We start from the raw sequence: 25,352 nt of genomic DNA, 5'->3' as shown, positions 1-25,352 counted from the left end.
GACGTCTCTCCTCGGGTCTTAGAAACATGTGGCTGGTGATTACCGCGGGTGTTTACTTATGTTTGTACTGTTTGCGTCCTGCTAAATCTGGAGGCGGGTCACAATCACGTGTCATTCCAAGGTTTCCCGCTGGGATTATGTAAGTGGTTTTTCTGACTCCTCCGAAGCAGGGCTTATCGGTTTGAGAGAAATATATGACTAGGTGTGAAGACTCGCAAGCGCATTGTTGGTTTAGATCATGCCTCACTCAGTATCTGTGCCACCAACGGGCCTACAGGCTCTAATTCTTGTGAGTAACTAACTTCGGTATATATGTCTTGAAATGAAAACTAACAAGCAAATAAGTGTGGCCCTGGTGTATCACTCAACACATTCACTTCGAACCCCGAGGAATACCCAAAATGCCTTATTCCTGTTGCCAACCGTCCAATGCTCTGGTATGCTCTAGACTGGTCGAAAAGGATGGGCATCACTGGTAAGCGCATTCCCACCGTCGAAGTAGCATGCGGGGCATCCCATGACGCCATGTGCTCAATCGCGAAACATCGGATGGAAGACTGACTATATTAGATGTCACTTTGGTCACTCCTCCCTCTTCGCTCGCTCCCCTCCAGGCCGCTCTACGACAAAATCCACATCTTACTTCACTCCCTTCGCCATCAGTCATCGCACCGGCGGATCTCGAGATGACGACAGGCACAGCAGAGCTCCTCCGTCTGCCCGAGGTGCAGACCTGTATCAAATCAGACTTCCTTCTCTTGCCTTGCGATCTAGTTTGCGAAATCCCCGGAGAGTCTTTGCTTGAAGCATGGATGGTGTCTGGCGGCGAGAAAAATCGTCGGAATGGACTCAGCATGTACTATCAGACACAGGGTCGGGAGGAGAGTGTCAAGGGCGAAGCTGCAGACTTTGTGGCAGTTTCGCCACTTGAGAAGAACGAGGCTCCCACCGTGTCTCATGCCGCGCCTCGTTCCTCGCTCTCCAAGCTAGTTCTTTCTATGCCCATGGCCACATTGAAAGAGAAATTGGAAAATGACAAGGGCTTTCTTGTGCGCCACTCCCTGGTGGATACACATGCGCAGGTGAAGTTGCTGACGACATACCGTGATGCGCATATCTACATGCTACCTTACTGGGTCAAGGACATGGCTCGTTTGAATGAGCAATTCCAGTCAGTCGGTGAAGACTTAGTTGGATGGTGGGCCAAATCGGAATGGCAGCAAGGGCTCAGCGAGAAGCTAAAGATCAATGAAATCTTCCAGCAGAAAAGCCGCCGCCAAAGCCACGGGCTCACCCTAGGGGAGAGTGAAAGCCACGACGGTGAATCCCTCGATGGTGAATCGCTGGAGGAGGAGATTGATCTCCAGAGCATGAGTACTACCAAAGCCACCCCGGCCAAGTTCAGCACAACCGCATCAGACCCCCAATTCGCCTCTCGTGTCAAGGCTCCCACCTCGCAAACTGTCAAGAGTTCCCAGTCAAATCTACCACCGATGCTCGCTTACGTCCAAAAGGACACAGCACCTTTTGTTCGACGGGTTGATTCATCCGCCGTCCTTCTCTCTACCTCTCTCCGTCTTGCTAAGCTGGAGTCTATCGAAGAAGTTGGCCGAGTCGCTTCGTCGGCATTCGCGCACGCCTCCAAAGTGGCCAACACAGCTAGCATCGCGCAACGTTGTACTGTCACAAGGAACGACTGTTTAGTGGATAATAACTCGACGGTTGAGGAGAAATGTGTGATCAAGGAGACCATCATCGGTGCTAACTGCCATATCGCCAGTGGTGCCCGGTTGACTCGTTGTTTGATTATGGACGGTGCTGTTGTTGGCGAACGCTGCCAATTAACGGGTACCATTATCGGTCGCCGCAGCAAGATTGGCCGGGAAACCGTGCTGAAGGATTGTGAGGTTCAAGATGGAAACGTTGTGCCTGATGAAACAGATGCCAAAAACGAGAAGTTCATGATCTTTGAAGGTCTTGACGATGAAGATGATATGGATGCTTCAGAGGATGGCCAAGATTACTGATTCAAGGTGTATTTATCCTAGATAAATGTTTACGAGATAAAAGATCCATGAGATCAAGAACAAAAAATAGAATTTTATACCCCTACCTAGGTACATCCACCAAATTCTGAAAGGTGAAAGATGTGAAAGCCTGACCGATGAGGCAGAGATGCCCTTTAAAAAAGGCACTATAAATGACACCCCCAATATCGGACGTGGTCCGAGCAAGATAGACTAAGAGGCTCATAAATACCACATTATCACACCATGTGTAATGCCAATGGCCAATCCAGTCCACCTCGTGGTTCCCCAGATGCACACTAAAATTTAGTACGGAGTACTGTACGGAGTACACCAATGCAATGCTGGTGCAAGCACGGAACATTTTGAGACGTTGTCTTGGCAGTGGGGATGTTAGTACATTAGGACACGACATGAACTATCCTCCGCACGAATGAGCAGATTTGAATGTTTTTTTTTTAATGTTTTTTGTTTTATTGTCTGGGACTTATTGCCTCCACTTATCAAACATCAGGCCATAGTACGGAGTATGTGGATTCGGGATTTGGACGCGATGTCACAAAGGCGAGAAACAAATAAACGAAGACTCGAGTGATCATCGCGAGGTTCAGGGGAAGATTCGTGTGTTCTCCGCATTTCGCATTTCTTTTACAACGGTAGTGACGCCCTTGGCCTGTGCCCGAACTGCCCCCTGATCAGCCACATAGCACCGTGCATATCATCAAGGATTACCCCATTGAATAGGAGATTAGATTTTCAGCGCACAGAGCTCTAGGGGTAAATGAAATTGAGGGGGTTGTTGTTGTCAGGATGCTTAATCTCGATGATATGCGGTATCAGGCGCAGCCCCCTCAGTATATTGTACGTATGTAATCTAATATGTGCGCTAGTTTCAACTTCGGAAAAGGCCGGTGCTCGTATGGAGAAGGAAATATATTTTGGTTATTCCCCACCAGTGTATGAAGTACTCCATACATATGTTGTACATGTTGTACTCCGTATGGAATGTATAAATGGTTCTAAACGACTCGAGGGGAAAAACAGTGTCTGCCGATCACGCGGGAAGTTATGTATGTCGATCGACGGATTGAGTGGTTTGCAGCAAGTGGGGGGGAAACGGGACAATTTTGACGCGGAGATTTCGGGATTGTATCCATAAAGTACGAGATAGATAAGAATTTCCACATTATCGCCCTCTGTACGGAGTACTCCAACGGAGAACACTGAAAGCATATAACTTATCATAAGTATTTCCCGATTTGTGAGGGGAATTGAATTTTTAGATTCAGCCCTGGAGTGGCGCCGTGCTAATAAGCTGAACCGCGCATGACACGAACTATGTCAAAATAATTGAGGTTATTTTAGCTATGGCTTCGTCATTGTGCATTTACCGGTGAAAGTTTGATATCAAGCTTACTGGGACCAGCCGTTAGGTAGCAGGATATAACTAGTCACTCCGTATAGCGAAGTAGAACATTGAACCGTGCAAAAATAGATTAAGTTTTAGTTTCCTTTTTTTTTTTTCTCTCTGTTTTCAAGGACTGGGAGCCATAGATATGGTCACGCCATGATATATATACTAGGAATTCAGCCTTATTATGGTGTGTGACTTTGAAGAATGTCTCAGATATTATCTTCGGCAGGATGAATTAATATATAAACTACGACTCAACGAGTATCAAACGAGATATGCCACAGATTAGGTTGCAGTGGACCATCACAACCATGGAAACAGCTCGGTCATTTCCAAAGTTCGGAATTTTTAAGCGGAGGGTGTTTTTTCTTGTTCTTGTTTTTCTTTTTGTTTATATTCTGAAATTGTCAAGTTAGGACTCGAAATGTATTTAGTTATACATAAGATAAACGTAGACACAACAGATCAAATAAGTACACTACATGTACTTTTTAAGCAGATGATTCAAACACATGTGGATTCGAAAAGCCGAGATAGCGTCACACTTAGCTTAGTGCAGGCGCAAATCGCGGGACGTGGTGCCAGGCCGATCGGATCCCCCCCAGCTATCCCAGGTAGCTCGCTAATTTCTTCGCCCACGTTCTCTGCAGAAGGTTCAATGTTGTCTTGCGTCAGATTTTAGTTTTTAAGGTACCGTTAGAATAAATGTACCAAGTACAAAGTACAAGATATTTTACATGTTTTCCTATTGGAATACTATTTTACTTAAGAAAATGGGAGGGAAAAAAAAAAGTGGCTATGGAGAAGATGTCTAAGAATATCCAGATGGAGCATTAAGGGGGGACTTGTGATTGGCACATAAATTTGGAGGCCGGGCCCCTTTTCATGAACGGCTTCAGGAGGTGATAATGGAGTATTTGAAGTGGAAGTAGTATATACAACATAGTATATATAGGATGCAGGATAGTATACAGTAAAGTAAACAATAAACAATAAGTACTAGTTAAGTAGTAAATAGTAAATAGTAAACAGTAAAAGTAAACAGAGTAAATAGTACCAAATATATTTCCAAGTCAATAAATACATGGATAATGTTGTACTGCTGTATCATGCAAAGAGACGCATAAGCATAATTAGTTCAGAAATGACAGATTTCCTGTCTATTTGACTATTTGACTATTTCACTATTTGACTATTTGACTTATTTCACTATTTTACTATTTCACTATTTCACCATTTCATTATTATTTTATTTTATTCAATTTCAATCCATTGAATTTCATATATGGAGTATACATAGTACGGACCTAATCTACCCCGTACCGTTTCTACCGTGATCTCTCCGGAACACCCCCCCTCCTCCTATTTTCCCTTCTCATCTCCTCCCCTTCTTCTTCTTCTCCCACTTAAAGTGAACAGGCACTATTCGAGTGTCATTTGAAGGTTCTGGGGTTATTTCTGTTATTTCTGTTGATTCTCTCTCTCTTTTTTTTTTTTTTTCTCTTGTACATGGCTCTCCTATTCTAGAGACGTCTCATCATCTTAGGGATCTCTCCCTCTTTTTTTTGCCCAACCTCCTTTCGTTTCTTCCAACTCGCCTGGTTTCGAGTTTCATTCTTCTGGCATCAAGCGTCCCTTTTTTTTTTTTTTAATCGTTGTACCACTATAGTCTATGTCCACGTTACTTAGAACAGGTATGGTTACCCCCCTGGCTGACGCGGTCCCTTATCCCCTCCCAACGTGCACAGCAAAAGAAAGGAAGAAAAAAAAAAAAAGCAAAGCACGCCCCCTTTCTTTACAAACTCCACACTTTCATTACTGCATTGAACAACGTGAGAGTCCTTATTTTAATTGTGATGGATAACTGACAGCTCCTTGGTCACAGCATCCCGTTTCGTTCCTCGGATCCCTATTTGACACGAACACACCTCGGGCTCATATTCTATCTATTTTTTTTTCTTACTGCGAGTTGCCTAAGATCACGACCCGGTACAACTCGTGATTTCTATTTTGACAATTTGCTGAAAAAGAAACAATATGGCTGCGTTGGTTCAAACAATTCCGCAAAGTGGCACGGTACCTGTTCTTCAGACGCGTCCTTCATCCTCATCAGGCACCTTCTCTTCTTCAACCCAGAATCAAGGTTCTCGTATCCAGACTATGTCCTGGACCTCATTCAATGCTGGTAATTCCGGGAGTTACCGAGCAGGCCACCCGGTTGTGGCTCCTTATGCCTACAACCCGAACATGGGCCAATCCAACGTCCAAAATCGCCAGTCTTGGACACCACATCTCCGTCCAGAACATCGTACCTTTTCCGCACCTACTACCCCTCAAGTGCCGGTGAATCCGACATACACCGGTGCCAGCCCCCGATCCCCCCATCTTGCAGCTGGTTCTGTATCCAATTCTTCCACTTCATCTCGTTCCTATGTTTCCAAGGACGACAGTGCACTTCCATCACGACAACCGAGGAGTGACCAGCCTCTCCGTCCCTTGTCTACGGCCAACCTTCCCTCCCCATCCGTCATGAACATTTCCTCCCCGAAACCCTCCCCGAATCGATATCGTCGTACCCCTCAACGAGCCGAAGCCGCGCCGTCATCCCCTGCCACAGCCTCTCCAATCCCGACCGTGATCGTCGATGATTTTGGTGGCCCTCGATCAGCGCGACCAAACGCTCACAATCGGGTTTCAAGTGTGGATGATTCCTCTCATGTTGATAGGGTCCAGCCAGAACGATATCGACGACGAAGCCTGGGCAATATGGATGCCACAGCGTACCCAAACCTGTCGCTGGATTTCCCGACTTCATCTACCTCTCAACCTCAATCAGGATCCTACGACTTCATCACATTTGACACCAATCAACGGCCTGCTTCCGCTCACTCGCAGCGGGACAGCGTTGGTAGCGTTCACTCCACACACTCATCAGCCTCCTCGGTAGGATCATTCACAAGGACTCATGGAAATAATGCGGAGCTAACGGTGTCCATCTCACAGGCACGAGAAGGAACCCCATCGGACTCCAACTCCGTCACAAGCAAAACTGGCAAGGCAGAAGAAAAACGTACAAGCAAGCCATCACCATTATCGCAACCGGTATCGACAGCACCCGAAGCCCTCAAACCCAACCCTCCACCCGAAACTCAGAAGAAGCCAACAATGCCGACGCTGGATTCCCCTGCCGCGAAGCGTCTCAACGATCTGAAAAATGAAACGAAGCGCCCCGGGAAATCACGCTTGAGACGGGCTTTCTCGTTCGGCAGTGCCTCCGAGCTTCTAAAGACGTCTGCACAAAGCAATGCTGCCAAGCGGGAGGCATTTGCCGCAGAACAGGCCCGTCGCGAAGCGCTGAGGGAACAACTGGGCCCGGAACAGGCCGCCATTGCCGAGCAGCAGGAACTGAGCGGGCTAGGTGAAAGCATCTACTCCCATCAAGGTCATTTCTTCTCCGGGTCCACCGATAATCTGTCAGTATCGTCGACCGCATCATCGGCGTCGATGATGCTTCGCAAGATGGGCAAGGGTATGAAACGCTCCACCCGCTCCTTGGTTGGCATGTTCCGTCCCAAATCGGTGGCCAGCATCAATTCCATGGAGGGCGCGGGCCCCGACGTTTCACCCCCGCAGATCACAGTGGTGAACGTGGAGGCGGAACGGGAGAGTGTCGCTGTCAACCCCGACGCTGCAGATCTACCCCGTGGGGCTACTGTCTTCCCCAAGGTTGAGGGTAATGCATCAGAGATCAGACGTTCCGCTTCCATCCGTGAAAGAGCCGCGTCAGAGAATTCCCAGTCGCGTAAGAGCATCGTGGGAGGAGACCGAGAACGGGCGGAGATCTTGGCGGCCGTTCGGAAGGGTATCTTGAAGAGTGCGTATCTCCACACAAATACACTTGACGCTTTGGCAAACTAACCGACCTTCTTAGAAACTCACCCCGACTTGAGTGTCTCTTCGCCCGGACAGGGACCGGCCGGTGGTGACTCACCGCACTCCAGTGCTCCTCCGACACCCGATGAGTCGTCACGATCCCCAGCCCAACAAAATGATGCGGTGAAGATTGCCGGCGAGGACTATTTCCTGTCGAATGCAGGGCGCTTCTCGTCTTCTGAAGCAAAGAGTGCACCCATCACCCCGTCAGCTGTTGGTGGTAGAAATATCGTCTTCAGTCCTCGCATTCAGTTCCATGAAACATGGCCTAGTGGTGAGTACGATCGGCGTGGAGAGATTGCGACTTGCAACCGTCTCACTCCGCTGCTTGCCCAGCAGATTCGGGAGGAGATCAATAACTTTAAGATGGTAAGTTGCTTGCACTGTTCTATACTTCAATTGTGTCATTACTAACAATAGTACAGGAGATGGAAGTTCATGAGAATTCCAAGATCTACACACACTTCATTTAAGTTTTGGGCGGGAGTCTCTTGCATCGCTCAGTGACCTGAAGCTGGCCTCTGGCCAGGATTCTACCCACTGAGCCTGCGTTCTTGTCTAGACATGCATCTATTCCGGCGAAAAAAAGGTGTTTGATGAATTTCCTCATCGCATGAACAGAAGCTTTGCTGTCCGGGGGATCTTAGTTGATTCTATGGATTGGTATACGCTCTATTCACGGCGATGTGACCAATACAATCGTGCTTTTGGCGGATGTTCCGCCAACCCAAAAAATGGTGTGGCTTTTCTCGAAACAAAATCTCGATATCTACACAGGCGCTGCTAGCGCTAGTTCATCCCAAAACTTAAGATATTCCTCTCCCATTTCGAGGGTCTTGCCTTAGGCGTCGATCTAATGAATGTTCCTCCTACCATCTAATCGGTGTGGCGGTGCATATTCCTCACTTGTTTGTTCTCTGCCGTCATTTTCTTTCCAATTCTGTTTTTTTTTTTTTTTCTGCATTGTGTGCATCTGAGTCATTGTCATTGAGTATTATTGGGAGCGTGGTTTACTGGGCTGTTTTGTTCTTTCATTTTATCTCCTTTTTTTTCTCTCTGTTTTCTCCTGTCCTTCTAGCACATCGTTCCTCATGGTCATCTCTAGGCCCATTTCATACTTATCACTCACTAAGCTCTGAATCCAATGTCTAAGCCTTGTTTCATTCTGTCTTGACGTGTCATTTTTGGTATCTCTTCGGCTGCTGTGTTGGGTAAACTATGTTTAATGGGCGGTCCTCGTTGTCTGCACAGATTCAATTTATGCTGTTGTTCCTCGTGAGTATATTTCTACAGCTAATGTAGCGTAAGCTTGTTTTGATATTTTGACTATGAGTAGACGAACTTTGTATTGGCTTCAGGTAATTGAGAGAGGGTCGTAGGCTATAATTCTATTAGAAATATATATCTCCCACCTCTCTTTACTGGTAGCTACTAGGAAGACACAATATTGAAGAGTAGAATTGAAATGTCATCCAAGGTATACGGTAGCCCTTGAATTATCAGCTCTCTTAATTTTCAGCTCGTAGTGTTACAGGGTAATGATACAAATCGTCAGGGGAGAGCGAAGTAATTCGATGAACTATGGAGGGCTATCAAAGGGTTGTGGTTTGAGAGTGGTTGAGTTTGAGTCGCCATCGGCTAACCTACGGCTTTGTATAAGGGTTCTAATAATAACCTATTACATTCTTCATAGTTTTGTATTGTTTAATGTATATTTCAATACTGTATACCAAGAATGTCATTTCGGTCCGAAATCCCGACAAAAAGACCCGAAAGGAATGAAGGGATCGGGAAACCGAGAATATCGGGATTGGGACCTAGGTAATAAGAGGAATCTTGGGTTTCCATGCCATTGATAGATATCATGATGTGAACAGCATATTTCTATTAGAATGCGTGGAGGTCGAATGCAGTACTGAATCAGGGTTGATATTGGATTCTCCACCTTTGAAGATAGTAAAGCTCAACATCTAATGCATTGCTAAAAGACATTGTTCAACTAATATAGACGTTAGAACTGAGTTGTGTTCGGTTAAAATAAATGTGATATGGTGTAGAGTGAGGAGAATGAACAGCATCCTGCTTAGAATAACCCCCACGCCGTGGTACCATGGTTAGGTTAGCGCCTAAATACGCTTAAATCCGAGAAGCTTACTACCCCACGCGGGGAGATGATCTTTCCCTGAATGTAACATCCCCTTCCAACCTTAGAAGTCACTTCCCCCGCAAAATGTCGGTAAAGGATGGTATGATCGGGATAAGTCCGGGGTCTGATATTTCCCCCCGGTCTTTTTCCATATATGCGGGGACAGATATTTGACTCTCCCGTTCCATAACATGGGATTCCAGGTTGATTGGTATGATATTTATAGACCGGCACGTCTTGGGTATTGCTCCTTATGTCGTATTACTCTCGGACCAGACATCAACGCCACATATCTCACCCCTGCGGAGGGCAGAGGATTCCAAACTAATAATTCGCAACTCGCCCCGACGTGCCGCCGAGTCTCACTCTCCACGTGTGCCTTTCTTTTTCTTTTTTCCCTTCTTATACCCCTTGCTTCCTCCGGTATCCATCTTTTTGACTCTGGCTTAGACTCACATATTGAGTTAGCTGGTGTGGTCTTGCTACTTATTTCAATCCTTCTCCCATCTTCCCAACAGTTCATTCATTCTAACACCAGAAAAGCAAACAACAGAGATGTCTCCCAGAAACCTGGAGGTTGAAGTGGAGGATATTGACAAATCTCGCATTGACAATGTTGAAATTGTCGCCAATGCCGATAGGCCCAACCCTCAAAAAGAAGCCCCGGCCTACGTTGCCAATCTGACTCCCGAAGAACGCACGAAAGCCGAGAAAGCTCTCGTCCGCAAGATTGATGTACGACTATTACCCATGATCATTATTATGTACATTCTCAACTACCTCGATAGGAACAATATTGCCTCGGCTCGTTTAGCAGGTCTAGAGGAAGACCTAGGTCTTGTGGGCAACCAGTTCGCGACTTGCGTCAGCATATTGTTCGTTGGTTATCTGTTGATGCAAATCCCGTCCAACCTGATGCTCAACAAATTCGGCAAACCAGCCCTCTACCTCCCAATTGCTATGGTTTTCTGGGGTATCATTTCCACCGCTACCGCCGCTGCTCAAAGCTACGCCGGTCTCGTGGTCATCCGCTTCTTCCTGGGTTTTGTCGAGGCTGCCTACTTCCCAGGCTGCTTATACTTCCTGAGTGTTTGGTACACCCGCAAGGAGCTGGGTTTCCGTACAGCGGCACTCTACTCTGGATCTTTGCTCTCGGGTGCTTTCTCAGGTCTCATCGCAGCAGGCATCACTAGTAACATGGACCACGTGCTAGGACTGCGTGCTTGGCGATGGTTATTCATAATCGAAGGTGCTGTCACTATTGTGATTGCCTTTGCCGCAATTTTTGTTCTCCCCAACTTCCCTCGCACCACTAGTTGGCTTTCAGAGGAAGAGAAGCAACTGGCTGCGTGGCGTCTGGAAGAAGATATCGGCGAAGACGACTGGGTCGACAGCGAGCAGCAGAGCTTCCTGCATGGAGCTAAGCTTGCCCTCACAGACATCAAGACTTGGGTCCTGATGCTCATGATCCTCTGCATTGTCTCCTCTGCCTCAGTCACCAACTTCTTCCCAACAGTCGTCAAAACACTCCAATACGGCAACATCGAGACTCTACTCCTGACAGCCCCTCCTTACTGCCTGGCCGTTATCTGCGCCTTTGGTAACGCATGGCATGCAGACCGTACCGGAGAGCGGTATTTCCATATCACCGCACCGCTATACATCTCCGTTGTGGCATTTATTATTGCTGCTACTACCACAGCCACTGCACCCCGCTATGTGGCGATGATGCTCATGGTGCCGTCCTTCTACTCCGGCTACGTTGTCGCCCTCGGCTGGATCTCAAATACCCTGCCTCGTCCGGCTGCGAAGCGTGCCGCTGCTCTGGCCGCTATTAACTGTGTTAGCAATGCCAGCAGTATCTATGCTAGCTATATGTATCCTGACTCTCAGGCTCCAAGATTTAGTAAGTGTTTCTCTACGGCTGGTTTTGTTTCTAGCAATATCAACTCATAACTAACACTCTCCCAGTTCCTGCCATGTCTGTCAACTGTGCAACGGCTTTTATTGCCATTGTCTCTGCAACGGTGCTCCGATTCATGCTTGTGCGTCTCAATAAGAAGCTTGATCGCGGTGAGGAGGTCGAGGGTGCTGTTCCTGGCGAAGGAAGCCGTCGTGGTTTCCGCTTTTTGGTTTAAGATTGGATCAAGTTTGGATTTGCCTACGTGGGCTCTATCTTTTAGAAACTAATGAAGGGATCTGGCTCAAGACTATAGTATGCCTGCTGGACTAGGATCCGTAATAGATGGATATGAAGAATATAACAATTACTATGTAACATATTCATGATATTTACTGTATAACACGTTGGATGCTAGATATGTAGATCTAAATCATTTCACCACAGCCACCTTTTAAACCATTGAACTCAAGCATATTTCACCCTCTCCTCAGTCCACCCAGGCCTTAAATCCTTAGTATCCATCGAAGCCACATCCAACGAACTATCAGCAAGATAGTTAACCCGCCAGTCAATCCCAATACTAGCCCCCTCTTCACTCTGCGCCCAAACCGCCACTCCAATTGTATTCACCCCGGTGTAATCCAAAATCCCCACAGGAACAGGATAAACAACCTGGTTTCCAATATAAGGATTATACCTTCCATACTGGTACCCATTAACAAACAACTGAGCCCGATATTCCGTCGTCACACCAGCCGGCGTAGAAAGAACAAACGAAATAGACACATCAGTGTGCGCAGGGATATCAAGGGGAATGGTAGTACGGAAGAAGCGAACCGTCGCACCCTGGAAGCTAAGGACAGACTTTGTGGAATCCGTAGTGGATTCCTCCTCTCCCCAAGCTGAGTCGTCAAAGCCGGGTAGATGCCACCCAACGCGCTCGGCAAATAGTCCGTCTTCGTTGTACACGCCGCGCACCGGGTCGAGGTCCGACTCCCCGCCCGCGGTGCCGGCTAGACGCCAGTGCGTGAAGCCCGAGTCCGAGCCGAGGAGGGTTGCGTCCATGATTCCGCGCGGGTTGAGGGCGCCGGTTGTTTGGTCGTGGCCTGTGTCGTCATGGACGATTAGGAGGACATTTGGCGTGTCGGTGTGCAGGGTTGCGTTTTTGAATGACAAGGTAAGGTTTCCTTGGGATGCTGTTGCGTTTCCGAGGTAGGAGGCGATGAACTCGCCGTTTAGCCAGGCGGACCACCCGCTGTAAGTAGCACGTTAGCACTATGTTGCTTTGATGGTGGTTGTGGTACTTACAATGCGGATCCTCCTTGGACGTTGATGAAGGCCCCCGTCGCCGTTCCGTTGAAATATCCGCGCCACAGACGGACGCCGTTGTGGAAGCCGTATTGGTCGGCGTAGAGGACGGGTAGACTTGTCGGGGTTCTCGGGTTGAGCGTTGTCATATGGTTGGCATCTGCAAGATCAGCTAATTTTCTTCGTGTGATTCCAATATATTAGTGAGTAACATACCAACCCACGCCACACCTGAGTCATCGTAATCGGTGAACCGCTCCGGTAGACTGTCTTTCGATTTCCATGAAGTGAATGTCGGCAGGTTGATAGCTTTCGGTGCATCGAGTGAGCCCTTGAGACTCCCGTACTCGGTCGAATGGATGTGAACCTCCTTTCCATTCCAGGTCACAGACTTGACACCATCTGGTGCAAAGACGTCCAGTGTTGTTGCGTTGACGACGTCGCCGGTTATCGCAAGCTTGGATCCGGACAGATTAGCATCGCGGACGAGATACGGGCCCTGGACGAGAACTGCAGCAATAATTAGTCTTTTGAGCATGGGAGGAATAATAAAGAGAACGAACCGCTCTCTGTCTCAGGTACGAATGGATCATTTGTGAGTGCAGGAGCCCAGAAATCATACGCGGACGTTCTATCAAGCACGATAACTCTAACACTATCATCGAATTCCAGCACAGTCGTGCCGGTGGATTGCGCGAACGAGGTCGTCAGACCGCCATGTTCTTTGATGAACTTGACCCGCGAACATCCCTGGCATTTCTTGATAGAACCCTTCTTAACTCCCTTGACAGAGAACTCGCCAGACTCGCCAGTCGGAACCCAGAGAACCAATGTAGGCTTCTTATCGAAGACAGTATATGTCAGAACCTCGGCTGTGGAGTACAGCAGAGTTTTCGAGCCAAAGGTGAAGTCCGTCACGATGATCTTCGACTGATGTCCATTCAAGCGAATGGTGCTGGCATACTTGGGGACGGTCAGAACACCCACCGAAGTATTTACCTTCAAATGGAATGGCTCATTCGTCGAGATGGAAGTGTTCGAGTGGAAAGTAGCATAGAACGCAGCATTTGTCTCCGGATTCCGAAGCTCATAAGCCCTGACAGCGGAGTTATCAGTATACTGCGTTCCATTACCAACCAACTCCGTCATGGTTAGATCCTTCGCAGATCGAGTGAACAACGCCAGCAATTTAGTCTCATGGTATTTCGACCAGATAGACCGGTCCTCTGAGATCGGCGCCGAGTAGTCGTAGCTGGTAGCTGTCACTGGCGCAGCCATAGAACCGTGGTTTTGACCACCAAACATCATGTACAAGGACATTGCTGTCACACGCTGCCCGATGTTCCAGCGGTAGAACAGGTTGGCAAAGTCATCGCCGATATCACCGGGGCAGCCACCTTCTGGCCCACCCCAGGGGTTGTACGAGCCGCCCTGGAACTCGGGCATGAAAGCGGGCATACTGGGCTGTGATTCTTGGAAGTAATCGTGGTATTCCAGAACCTGGAAGGGGACGTATGCGCCATTAGTGGAGGTACACTGGCTGATATCGCAAGTCCAACACTAATACACAAATTCAATTAGTTCTCATTCCTCCTTCTCTTCCTTTTCCCATCTACTCTCGCACCGGAGATATGGAAAGTCACATACCGAAGGATACGAGTCCAAACCAGAGACATCAACATTCCCACCCGCATCAGACCAGTCCTTACCCCACGAGTGCGTGGCCATATTAGGATCATTTACGGTCAGCGGCAGCGTAATACCATTCTTACGAGCATTGGCCTTAAGCAGATCCATGTAAGCAATGGCCGTCTCATTCGGCACACGTAGGGAAGGATCACCGAGCCACTGATTCCCATACTCATTCTCAATCTGATAAACGATAGAGTTATGGCCATCAGTCACCTGGTAGCGACTAGTGATTTCGGTCACTTCGGTAAAGTACGGTGTCCAAGCATTTGTATAGCGGGTATCATCATTACGGAGGGTACCGTAGTCACCGGTTGTCAGCCACAACGGGAAGCCGCCAGCATTGGCTTCTGCATTGACGTACGGGCCGGGCCGGACGATGATGTACAAGCCCAATTCCTTGGCGAGCTCGAAGATTGGGGTGATATCGCGGGGGCCGGTTGAGAAATCTACTGTTGCGTTGTTCGGTGCGTGGTATGCCCAGCTGGAGTAGAATGCGAAGGCTGTGAAGCCGGCTGCTTTGATTTTCTCAAGGATGTCACGCCATAGGGCTGGTACAGGGATGCGCCAGTAGTGGAATTCGCCGGAGAAGATGAAGATGCGTTGACCGTTTACTTGGAAGCTGTAGTGATCCCATTGCACGATGGTGTTTATACCGTTATCATGTAGTGGCCATTGCGTGACGGCTTGGTCGTCTGCTTTTGTGGAGGCCCCAAGACACGCTAGGAGGACTAGCAGGAAATTGAAGATGCGCGTCATTTTGGGTCGTGGACCACTCTTTGACAAAAGCTCTTGAGCATTGCCGGAGTGGTTATGGTTAATTTATAGTTATTTTCTCGATCAGCCACTTGATGTTAGAGTAAACGCGGCGTTGGTCAGGGTTCAAGGCGCGGGTGTTAATTTCCTCTTTCGTCCTGGAAAATATGCAATCTCCGTCCGGTGCTTGGCTGGTGGTTTTTCCTCCAACGGGATTTCCCCGGATGGGGGAGTACAGAGGTAAATAGGTAGTTCCATACATACAACATAGACACATGTAACTTGAAAATATCTGGACTGTCTTTCTTTTTAGAGTGATGTCTTTTCATTACACAATAAACGGGTCTGTGATAAAAGATATATCCAAAAATGATATATACTCGTACAGCCGAAAAATAAAAATAAAGGCTGAGAATACAAGGACGCTGTAAAAGCAAATCCACCTTGAGTCACTATCAAACACGGGATAGCCAAGTCCGGGGGGAAGGGGAAAGTCCGGGGAGAAGGCATTTCCCCGAATATACACCGGGCCGAATCGGCAAGGGTCCCGTGCTTGTGCGGGGGAAGAAACGATGAAACACAAAAACAAAGCTATGGAATATCATAGCCGAATATCAAATAGTTTTTATAAACCCCCCAAACTCCAAATTTATGCGGTATAGGAATATGCCAACACTTCTAGGGTTGCAAATTTAAGCATTGTTATCCAATACCCCGAATGGGTTTTGGCCCTTGGTGTCCGGGCTGGAGGGAGACTCCTTCTCGGCCTTTTGCTTCTTAGCCCCCTTCTTAGCGGGAACCTTGGCGAAGTCCTCTTCGGACTCTGACCGGCTGACTGAGGCCGAGGCAGTCTTTGCCTTGGAAGCAGCAGCCGAGCGGGTGCGGATCGGTGAGTCAGGAGTGACCTTCTCGGAGATCTTCCGGACCTGAGCCTTGAGAACCTCATCGTCGGTGGTAACCTCACTGTTCTCGCCCTCAATGGCAGCCTTGCGAATCTCGCGGCTCAGACTCTTCAGAGCATCCATGCCGGCCTTTTCAGCGGCTTCCATGTGCGTGGGCTGCTTCACACCGGGGTCCTTGCGGTTCAGGTAGGAGCGGACGAAGAAGCGTGCGAAGAGGTAGGTGAGGGGAAGGAGGTAGGAGACGTTCAGCCAGATGGCGAATGCCTGACCGGTGGTGTCCGCACAAGTCATCATCTGCTGGGAATAGCCGGATTGCTGGACAGGGGCAGGGGCAGGGTGGAAAGAGGTTCCCACGTTCTCGGCAAGTCCTTCTGCGCCCGCAGCCCGGAATGCCAGCTTCTTCAACCAAGAGATCGAACCAACCTCGGCGGTGGCAGAGGCGGCGACGGAAGCGGCGTTGGTCAGCTGTTCCAATGCGGCGCTACCGGACGGGTAGGGGATAGTGTAGTGGACGAATAGGTAGGCGGCGGCCATGTTTGTTCCGAAGACGAACTGGGTGATTTGCATGGTGGTCAAGCTGCGCTTGATGGCGTTAGGCACGCGAATGCGGAGAGCAGTGAGGGTGTAGTAGGTGTACTAAAGTGGGGGAAAAGTTAGTCACTTCGCTTAACAAATCAAAAAAGCAATGCGATTGTTCCGACTTACCATCATAGCATGAATAGCCGAGTTAACCAGGCAAAAGATCCAAATGGGAGCTGCCATGTAGCGGATACCAGCCCACATGCACATCATAGCTCCTGCGTGGTGGTAGGTCTGTAGGGTAGAGCTCTTCTTGCCCTTGGCCAGAATGATCGCGGTATCTACAACCTCGTAGAACTTGGACAGATAGAAGAACCAGCCGAAGTAAGCCAATCCCTTGTTCCACAGACGGCCGGCATCCGTGGGGTCTGGCATGCCGTTGGTGAGGTGGAAGGTGGGATTGGGAATCGACCACTTATCCGTGACGGGGCTATAGATAGCGGCATTGCCGTAACCGCGGGGTCCATTGATCTTGCACAGTGAGTCCACCACTCCAACCAATCCGTGAGGGTCGTCACTATCCGGGAAAGAGCCCTTGAATGCCTGGAACATGCCTACGAAGGTCCACGCGGAGTACACAGCTAGGAAGACATTGTGGAGAATGACGAACAGCTTGAACAAACGGGTGTTGCTGAACGCGTATGGCTTATATCCGCGGCTCTTATTGATACGATTGATCAGGACCACAATGATCGCATAGACACTCGCGATTGTGATTGGTAGCCGGACGTCCAGCACTTGGTTGTAGAGATCGTTCGGGATGTTGAAGGGCTGCTTCCATGTCGGGGAATCAACGTGAGGGGCGGGGATGGTCACTGGGAGCTCGCGAGGAGGGAAGGCGAGGAGAGAGGCAGGAGGAAAGGCAATGCGAACAATTGCCTGGCCAAACTTGGTGGGCACATTGAAATCGTGCATGGTGAAGTGCCACGCGAAAGCGTTCAATTCAACGCGTCAACTCGACAAAAGATGATATAAAAGAATATACGGAGTAAGAGAAAAAGATATGTGAGTTCTAAATAAGTAAAAGAAAAAAAAAAGAAAAAAGAGGAAGAAGAATAAAACGGTTGAAGTTGTTGAAGTGCAGTGGGTCTTCCCCGATAAACTGCTCTTTAAAATTCTCAACAAGGGCAATGGCCGACGATCTCGATCCACTCGCGTTTAGTTTGTTGGGAATTCCAAGGCTTGGCCATTGAACGTGCCGAGGTTAGATGTCGCCACTTGCCTAGAAGGGTAAACCATTGAGTGCCCAGGTGAAATATGTATGGGGTATCTCGAAATAGACATGTAATCGTGAAACTCTGTCTCTCAATTCCATACAGGAATTGCCAACATTGGCGATGAGCGTATTGCACTGGCCACAATTAGTGTAATTAATTCTCTTTTTCTTTTTTAAAAAAAAAAGAAAATTAAAACCGGAAGTTCTGTTCAAGATACATACCCCGTACTCTGGACTGTATAACATTTGGACATACAGCCCTGTTCTGTACAGCAGGAAGAGCCGGGACCCCGCTGAGTCAGCTGAACAAAGTTATGAGATCCGTTGGAACATTTCTTGTGTTTCCAAGGTTGATCTCTTGGAGAGTTAAAACCCCAGGTGACCTCAGATATACAACAGCCTAATCGGATCACATGCATCCTCGGTTTACTGTTGGAACTATTGTACATTGTACAGGGTAAAGAGGATATGCACGAGTCGTCACCATGACAAACTGGTTCGATTTCCCTCCTGTTTATGTTGTAAAGCAAAAACACCCATCAACGCCAGGAATGCGCAACGTACACATACACACGGTTAAAAGTACAATCCTTACCGGGGCTTGGTGCCATGGGGAACGGGAGGAGGTCCCGGAAGTGATGGCGACGAAGCGTCAACAGGGGACGCACGAAATTCAGCTCGCTTGGGTGGAGGTGGCGGAGGGGCCTTCTTGCGCTGGGCTTGAGTCTGAATATCGGGATCCGTGGGTGACCCCGCTGGAGAGTTCGACTGGCCCATGGAGATAGGACGAGAAGGTGGGGGGTGGGGGGTGGGCGTGGGATCCGTTTGTTGGCATCGGCCGAGAACTTACGGTCCTCCACAAATGTGTTAAAGCGCGATGTGACTCCACCCAACTTCTCTTTGCCCATATCGATCTTGTCCGCATGGCGTTCACGGAAATCTTGGACAGAGGATGTGCCCCGTGCGGACTCCGCCGGTTCCAAGTTCATACTGGAAGTATTCGACGCGGGCCGGGCCGGTGGGCTAGGCGCTGCTGGAGAAGAGCCAGTGAACCGCGACGCGTAGCCACTCAACTTCTGTTTGCCTGAATCGATCGAGTCCGCGTGGCGCTCGCGGAAATCACCGTATTTCTGCTTTCCCGAATCGATGGTATCTGCGTGTCGCTCGCGGAAATCACCATACTTTTGTTTTCCCGAGTCGATGGTATCCGCATGACGCTCGCGGAAGTCACCATATTTCTGCTTTCCAGAATCGATCGAGCCCGCGTGGCGCTCGCGGAAGTTCTGGGGAGAAGACGTGCTCGCGTTCGCCGAGGCCTGGGCAGGCGGGGTGGGTGACGATGGAGATCCCGATGTATTCATTTGAGAGAAGCGCGACTGCAGCTCATTGACAGGCGTATGTGCAGGCGACGATGATTTCTCCTGACCAATCCCAAATCCAGGAACCGAGATGCCGGCGTTTGCTAGGCGGGAAGTAGCATCTTGATTGATATAATCGTGGGAGAGTACCGGTGAGGTGGAATAAGCGGGGGGCGGATCGGAGCTGGGGGATCCATTGCGGGCAGGAAGTCGTGGCGGGGGCTTTGGCGGCTTTGACTTTGAGATCGAGCTTGTTGTGGCGGAACTTGTGGAGTCTAGTCGCCGCACTGGTGGTGGAGGGAGATTGTCTGTAGACAGGCCGCTTGTGTCGACGCGATACGGGACCGGAGGTGGGGCAGACTTTTGGAAATGTTCCTCCTCTGCTTCGGCTACTTGCTGTCGGTGGGAATCCTGGGCGTTAATCTGATCCTGGGACAGCGGAGCTCCTACACCCCGGTGGTCGGGGGTTGTCTGGTCTGGCACCGCGGCTGCTCCATGGTAATTGATATGTTTGGGAGGGGGTCCAAAGGAAGATGGGTCTTTGAGGGCTGACAATGGTTGCGAGACATGGTCGGAGCGGTTGGGGTTGGATTCATTGCCCTTTCCCATCCAGCCTGCCTAAAAACGAGCAAACGTTAATACCAATGGACAAGTCATGAAGACACGAGGTGTAATCCTACCACTTGGCCCCTGATTCCCCCTGTGACGAGGAGCCATGCCCAGAGCCAGAACCGGAGGATCCACCCTCCTTGCCCTTTCCCATCCACCCAGACTAATAGCGAATATAAGTTAGCATCAATGGCCGAGGTGCGAGTCCGAGAGGGGTGAGGGGAAGGCTTACCACTGAGCTTCTGATACCCCCTTGTGATTCGGAGGTCTGCCCAGAGCCAGAACCAGAACCGGAGGATTCACCCTCCTTGCCCTTTCCCATCCACCCAGCCTAATATCAAGTATAAGTTAGCCAATGGCCAGCCGAGTTGCGAGTCTCAGAGAGGCGAGGGGTGGGCTTACCACTTGGTTGATGCCTTTGAAATCGCCGCGCCAGCTCTCCTTTCCACCTTCCTTGCCTTCAGGGTGCCAGCCACCCTTCACAGTATTGCGTAAACCACTCATTATGCTGCAGACTTCGGGAGTGCGGGGATGACAGTTGCCAAGGGGTTGGGGAAGCTGTGACGACAATATCCCCACTTGGTCACGTGTAAGATTAATCTGGTAATTGATTTACATAGTTTACATAGTTAACTAGTGGGTACCCAGGTGTGTACAAGCGCTGCTTTCTAGGGCTGCCTAATGGGAAACTGGATGTTAACTTATAGTGAAAGAAAATAATATGCTGGTAATTGCGAATGGTGTTCATTGTGAAGTGGGACCTAGCAATAACGTGATGAATACGACCACGGCTCCATCTCATGCTGGAAGATTATAAGGCTGCATATTGATTCGCATACAGGTACCATCACCACCTTCCCATAGCGGAAGACGGGATACGAGCTTTAAGCTGAAGCCACAAGCCTGTTTAGATAATCGGAAAGAAAATGGATAAGAAAAAGGGGGATTACCTCATGACAAGAGCCATGTCCGTAGCTGGCTTTCTGTGCTAGTTGATAGTGGGTTAAAGTGCCACGCTATTTCATATTAGCGATCATCGATAAGATAGACAGAAGTTAAATCAAGCTGACCTCCCAGAAGGATGGCTTTTTCACTGCGATGTATTCTTCTCTGCTCGCGATACGTCCGTCGACCATAAAGACCTCGTCATTCACTGTGATCTTTCCTTCTTTGTAAAGGCTAATTAGGGCTGTGATGTTCTTCTCCTGCTCTGGCATATAAAGGGAATCGCCGGGGACAAGAAAGCGGCTAAGTACAGCAACTCTCTCCTCGGTAGTGATTGGTGGGCGGGGTGTAAAGGGTAGGTTTTCGTGGAGGATGCGAGGTTGTGTAGAATCTGAGTCGGATGTTTTAGATTGCGACATGTTTGATGATCTGAGATGAAAAGAAAAATGAAAGAGAAGTGAAAGTGAAGTGAAAGAAAAGCGAAGAAACAGTGAGAAACAAAACCACATCTGATCTCTCCAAGCTGATTTTCTCTATCTTAACCGCTTGGCTCCAAAATTTCAGGTCGAATGACCCACGTGCCTTCCAGGGCTTTCGAGCGGTTTGCAAATTCGCTGTGAGTTCGTGTTTCCGATTCTTAAGAATGCGTATCGTATCCGGTTCAGTGTAGAGGGATTCCATTGATTTGTTTATGGAATCCGTGATTATGGCTGGAGATCGGAGGTTTATGTTTAGAGGATCTTGAGATTCGAAATTGGACTCGGGAAGTCACTCTATAACGGGTGAGTCAGACCTAAACGGGAAGTTGACGTAGTACCTACGTAGCGGTATAGCCGCTAGGTTATTAAGGACGAGCTATCCAACTGGGATTACTTGGATGAGTGCCAGTTGATGCACTTCCTTGACTTCAGTGGGATTGATGCTATGATCAATCTGCTTATTAAATACGGTCTCTGCCTAGACAACGTAGATGACGCTGGCCAATATCCTCTGGACCTAAAAGGGGGAAAGCATGTGGTGGTGGCCTTAGGCTGTAAGTTGATGTTGACCCCTCAGTGGTAGATATCTAGCAGTTTCGTATGTAATACTGACACGGAAAAAGTATCGTTAGATCCAAGTAATCGTTAAACCAAGGTGCCATATATTAAATATATATATCTGGTTTACATACAAATTTAAGCCCCAAAAAAGCTCCTAACATCACTCTGTTTCTGCCCTCCTAATCTCCTTGCTTCAATTAACCTCTCATGTCTATATAGAGTAGTAATTAACTTGGGTTCACCCTGTTCCTACTGCTCCTCATATAACCGAAGGGGGTTTAAAGCTTGAATAGCTTCATAGTGTTGAATCTAGGGCTCCCCAACCACTATATCATCCTCATCAACCTCTCCAAAGAACTCGCTTAGTACAATAATATCAATACTATCAATACTACCTTGTATAAACTCATCAATTGGGTAAAGAAAGTCCTTAATATCCATTGGATTTGGTACCCAAGGCTGTATAATAAGTATATCAGAAGATATCTCATTAACTAGCGACTGAATACTACTACTGCTAACTAGTTAGTAGTAGTATCTAGACCTAGAATAACCATCAAGCGATATTGAGAGTCCTTTTTGGAAGCAGTTAATTGTTCATGGGAGGTTGGAATGGATTGGCAAGGCATTTTTATTGGTTGAAATCGGTCCCGGGGGTTAAAATAGCCGATTAAGCCCTAGATATAACGAGGAATTATGAATCGTTAGGTTCGTAGTAAAGTCAAGCACCGGATTATAATCGGGTATCGTTAGTTATAACGGGGTTTTAGTCATGTTGTACTGTAACTAGCCCAACACCCCGAAGGTGTGTTGGGCGTTTGGCACGGCTACATGTTAATGTTAACACCCATCCTGCTACCGCCTTCCCAATCAATCATACCCACCTCCTTTATTTGCCATACCGCCCTTTACCCCTCAGCTTTTATTGGTGGATATCCAGCTGGCAGAACCTATTGGCCCTATGTCGCGCTAAACCCAATCAGTCAGGAAAAGTTCCTGAAGTTCAACCTTCTCCATCCAACCCCACCCATTACGAACGATTGACACAATATGGAGAAGCCAGATATCGTGGAGTCTCCGCGCAAGCGTCAGAAGACCGAAGATGTGGGCTCAACTGAAGTCGCTATCGCCGTTGATGGTGCAACTGAGACTCTGAGCACCACAGTCTCTGATGCGCAGGCTCTGAAGGAAGGCGAGGTCGGTATCACGGAGTTTGTGAGCAACAACACTGAGGGATTTTCGGGTATCCTGAAAAAGAGGTGAGCTCTCCTGTTCCTCTAGTTAAGGATTCCACTAATAATTATGCCCAGATACACAGATTTCATGGTCAATGAGATCATGACCACCGGCGAAGTTGTCCACCTCCCAAGTCTCGACACGCCCAGCAAGCCCAAAAAGTCTGAGCCTACCACGATAGAGCTTGCCACTGCGCCAAAAGCCCCGGAGGTGGAAACCCAGGCTACGGAGCAAATTCAGAGTACCCCGGTCAAGGATGCGGAAAAGCCTGCTGAGTTCAAGGTTTCGGAAGAGGACCACACTCTTCTGGAGGAGTACTTTGGCGATCAGAATGCTGCTGGAATAATTGCGCTCCACAAGATCGCTATGGCTAAGCCAAAGGGCCGACCCAGTGAATTTGGAGACGTCACCGTTGCCGTGTCTGATCGCGACCTTCGCACCAAGATCCACCAAGCTATCCGTCGCATTTTCAACTCTCAGCTAGAGTCTTCCACCGACGCAGATGGAAACATGGCAATTACCGCGGCGAACAACCGTTTCCAGCGCGGTGCGACCGCAGGACGAGCTAATGGCCGGATCCAGGGTCACCGAACAAACTGGGAAGAACTCGGCGGGCCATACCTGCATTTCACCATCTACAAGGAGAACAAGGACACAATGGAAGTCATCGGCTACATCGCTCGCTCATTGAGGATGAACCCCAAGTCTTTGCAATTTGCCGGAACCAAGGATAGACGGGGTGTGACCGTGCAGCGTGCCTGTGCTGTCCGCGTTCACGCTGATCGCCTTGCAGAAGTGAACTCGGATCTTCGCAATGCTTACATTGGAGACTTCGTGTACCGCAAGCGAGGCCTGGAACTTGGAGATTTGCAGGGCAATGAGTTTGTGATTACTCTGCGCGACGCTGAAATTCCCGGCGTGAGCCTGAGTGATCCCCAGGCTGCGGTTGCCAAGGCATCCGAGGTCGTCGGTACCTCTTTGAAGAACCTCTACCAGCGCGGATACTTCAACTACTACGGTCTCCAGCGATTTGGAACCTTTGCAACCCGAACGGACATTGTCGGTGTCAAGATGCTGCAGGGGGATTTCAAGGGCGCATGCGATGCTATTCTGCAATATGCCCCTGAATCACTTCAGGCGGCAATGGAGGGGAAAATGTCTACTGCTAACATCAGCACTGATGATAAGGATCGCGCCATGGCGATTAATATCTTCCAGACCGGCGGTAACGTCAACGAGGCTCTGCAAAAGATGCCGCGCAAGTTCTCTGCTGAAAACAGTCTGATCCGCCACCTCGGAAGAAACCGCAAGGATAATTTGGGTGCGCTGCAATCTATCCCCCGGAACCTGCGATTGATGTACGTGCACGCGTACCAGTCGCTTGTCTGGAACTTTGCTACGAGTGAGCGCTGGCGACTCTACGGCGACCGAGTGGTGGAAGGCGATCTCGTTATTATCCAAGAGCACCGCGACAAAGAAGTTGCTTCTGTTGTCGAGGCTCCCGAGACTGTCGATGCCGACGGTGAAATTATTGTTGTTCCTCAGGGCGATGACAGTGCCGTTGCGGCCGACGACATGTTCATGCGGGCACGTGCTCTGACAGCCGAAGAGGCAGCCAGCGGCAAATACACCATCTTTGACCTGGTGCTTCCCCAGCCTGGATATGACATTATCTACCCCGAAAACGAAATGAAGGAATTCTATCGTCGCTTCATGGAAAGCGAGCAGGGTGGTGGCCTTGACCCGTCCAACATGCGCCGCAAGTGGAAGGACATCAGTCTTAGCGGCGGGTACCGCAAGGTTTTCAGCCGCATGGTGGGAAACAACTACTCATTTGATGTCAAGCTTTATTCCAAGGATGATGAGCAGTTCGTTAAGACGGAGCTACAAAAGCTGAAGTCGGAGGATGAGAATGCCGATACCACTATGGCCGATGAGACCGCAGCTGATAAACTGGCGATTGTTCTGAAATTCCAGTTGGGATCAAGCCAGTACGCCACCATGGCTCTTCGGGAATTGACGCACGGAAAGGCCGCAGCTCACAAGGCTGATTACGGCGGTGGAAGATAATCGGAATAATGGTTATCGCCAACAGTCCATTTTCACACTGCAATATACCTCAAGGTTTCCAATACTATGACTAGCACTGTGGTTAAAGATCTCATTCCAGTCATAGTATTCAAGTACGTACATAGTCTGAAATACATAACTACCCAACTTGTAGCCTATGTATTACAATGAACCCCTCACTGGACTCACTGAACTCACCCAAAACGCCAGTAGACCAAAAG

The 25,352-nt window shown here is 48.8% G+C and overlaps 8 protein-coding genes across 8 annotated transcripts; 4 read left to right on the top strand and 4 right to left on the bottom strand.

Moving 5' to 3' along the window:
• Positions 1-238: 238 nt before the first annotated feature.
• Positions 239-2,027, top strand: N7516_005580 (translation initiation factor eIF2B subunit gamma; the record flags this gene model as incomplete). Its single annotated transcript, XM_057218300.1, has 3 exons — positions 239-289; positions 346-475; positions 571-2,027. The coding sequence occupies 3 exons, from the start codon at positions 239-241 to the stop codon at positions 2,025-2,027; spliced, it is 1,638 nt and encodes a 545-aa protein (XP_057080183.1).
• A 3,451-nt stretch (positions 2,028-5,478) lies between these two features.
• On the top strand, positions 5,479-7,847 carry N7516_005579 (uncharacterized protein; the record flags this gene model as incomplete). The annotated part of the gene is made up of 4 exons (XM_057218299.1): positions 5,479-6,384; positions 6,445-7,315; positions 7,373-7,743; positions 7,800-7,847. The coding sequence occupies 4 exons, from the start codon at positions 5,479-5,481 to the stop codon at positions 7,845-7,847; spliced, it is 2,196 nt and encodes a 731-aa protein (XP_057080182.1).
• A 2,228-nt stretch (positions 7,848-10,075) lies between these two features.
• On the top strand, positions 10,076-11,658 carry N7516_005578 (putative MFS transporter; the record flags this gene model as incomplete). Its single annotated transcript, XM_057218298.1, has 2 exons — positions 10,076-11,426; positions 11,492-11,658. The coding sequence occupies 2 exons, from the start codon at positions 10,076-10,078 to the stop codon at positions 11,656-11,658; spliced, it is 1,518 nt and encodes a 505-aa protein (XP_057080181.1).
• Positions 11,659-11,888: 230 nt separating this feature from the next.
• On the bottom strand, positions 11,889-15,179 carry N7516_005577 (glycoside hydrolase family 35 protein; the record flags this gene model as incomplete). Its single annotated transcript, XM_057218297.1, has 5 exons — positions 11,889-12,678; positions 12,732-12,891; positions 12,948-13,241; positions 13,295-14,291; positions 14,379-15,179. 5 exons carry the CDS (start codon positions 15,177-15,179, stop codon positions 11,889-11,891), a joined length of 3,042 nt encoding a protein of 1,013 aa, XP_057080180.1.
• Positions 15,180-15,868: 689 nt separating this feature from the next.
• N7516_005576 (elongation of very long chain fatty acids protein) lies at positions 15,869-17,572 on the bottom strand (the record flags this gene model as incomplete). The annotated part of the gene is made up of 2 exons (XM_057218296.1): positions 15,869-16,714; positions 16,784-17,572. 2 exons carry the CDS (start codon positions 17,570-17,572, stop codon positions 15,869-15,871), a joined length of 1,635 nt encoding a protein of 544 aa, XP_057080179.1.
• An 840-nt stretch (positions 17,573-18,412) lies between these two features.
• Positions 18,413-20,344, bottom strand: N7516_005575 (uncharacterized protein; the record flags this gene model as incomplete). Its single annotated transcript, XM_057218295.1, has 4 exons — positions 18,413-19,849; positions 19,912-20,003; positions 20,090-20,171; positions 20,243-20,344. 4 exons carry the CDS (start codon positions 20,342-20,344, stop codon positions 18,413-18,415), a joined length of 1,713 nt encoding a protein of 570 aa, XP_057080178.1.
• Positions 20,345-20,895: 551 nt separating this feature from the next.
• N7516_005574 (uncharacterized protein) lies at positions 20,896-21,204 on the bottom strand (the record flags this gene model as incomplete). The annotated part of the gene is made up of 1 exon (XM_057218294.1): positions 20,896-21,204. The coding sequence occupies one exon, from the start codon at positions 21,202-21,204 to the stop codon at positions 20,896-20,898; it is 309 nt and encodes a 102-aa protein (XP_057080177.1).
• Positions 21,205-22,875: 1,671 nt separating this feature from the next.
• On the top strand, positions 22,876-25,131 carry N7516_005573 (pseudouridine synthase PUS7; the record flags this gene model as incomplete). The annotated part of the gene is made up of 2 exons (XM_057218293.1): positions 22,876-23,084; positions 23,136-25,131. The coding sequence occupies 2 exons, from the start codon at positions 22,876-22,878 to the stop codon at positions 25,129-25,131; spliced, it is 2,205 nt and encodes a 734-aa protein (XP_057080176.1).
• Positions 25,132-25,352: the final 221 nt, after the last annotated feature.

This window comes from Penicillium verrucosum (assembly GCF_028828655.1).
Source record: "Penicillium verrucosum strain IBT 35672 chromosome Unknown utg000001l_segment0_segment0, whole genome shotgun sequence".
NCBI classification, from domain to species: Eukaryota; Fungi; Ascomycota; class Eurotiomycetes; order Eurotiales; family Aspergillaceae; genus Penicillium; species Penicillium verrucosum.
The sequence above is the reverse complement of the archived record's forward strand: the minus strand, read 5'-3'. Positions and strand labels throughout refer to the sequence as shown.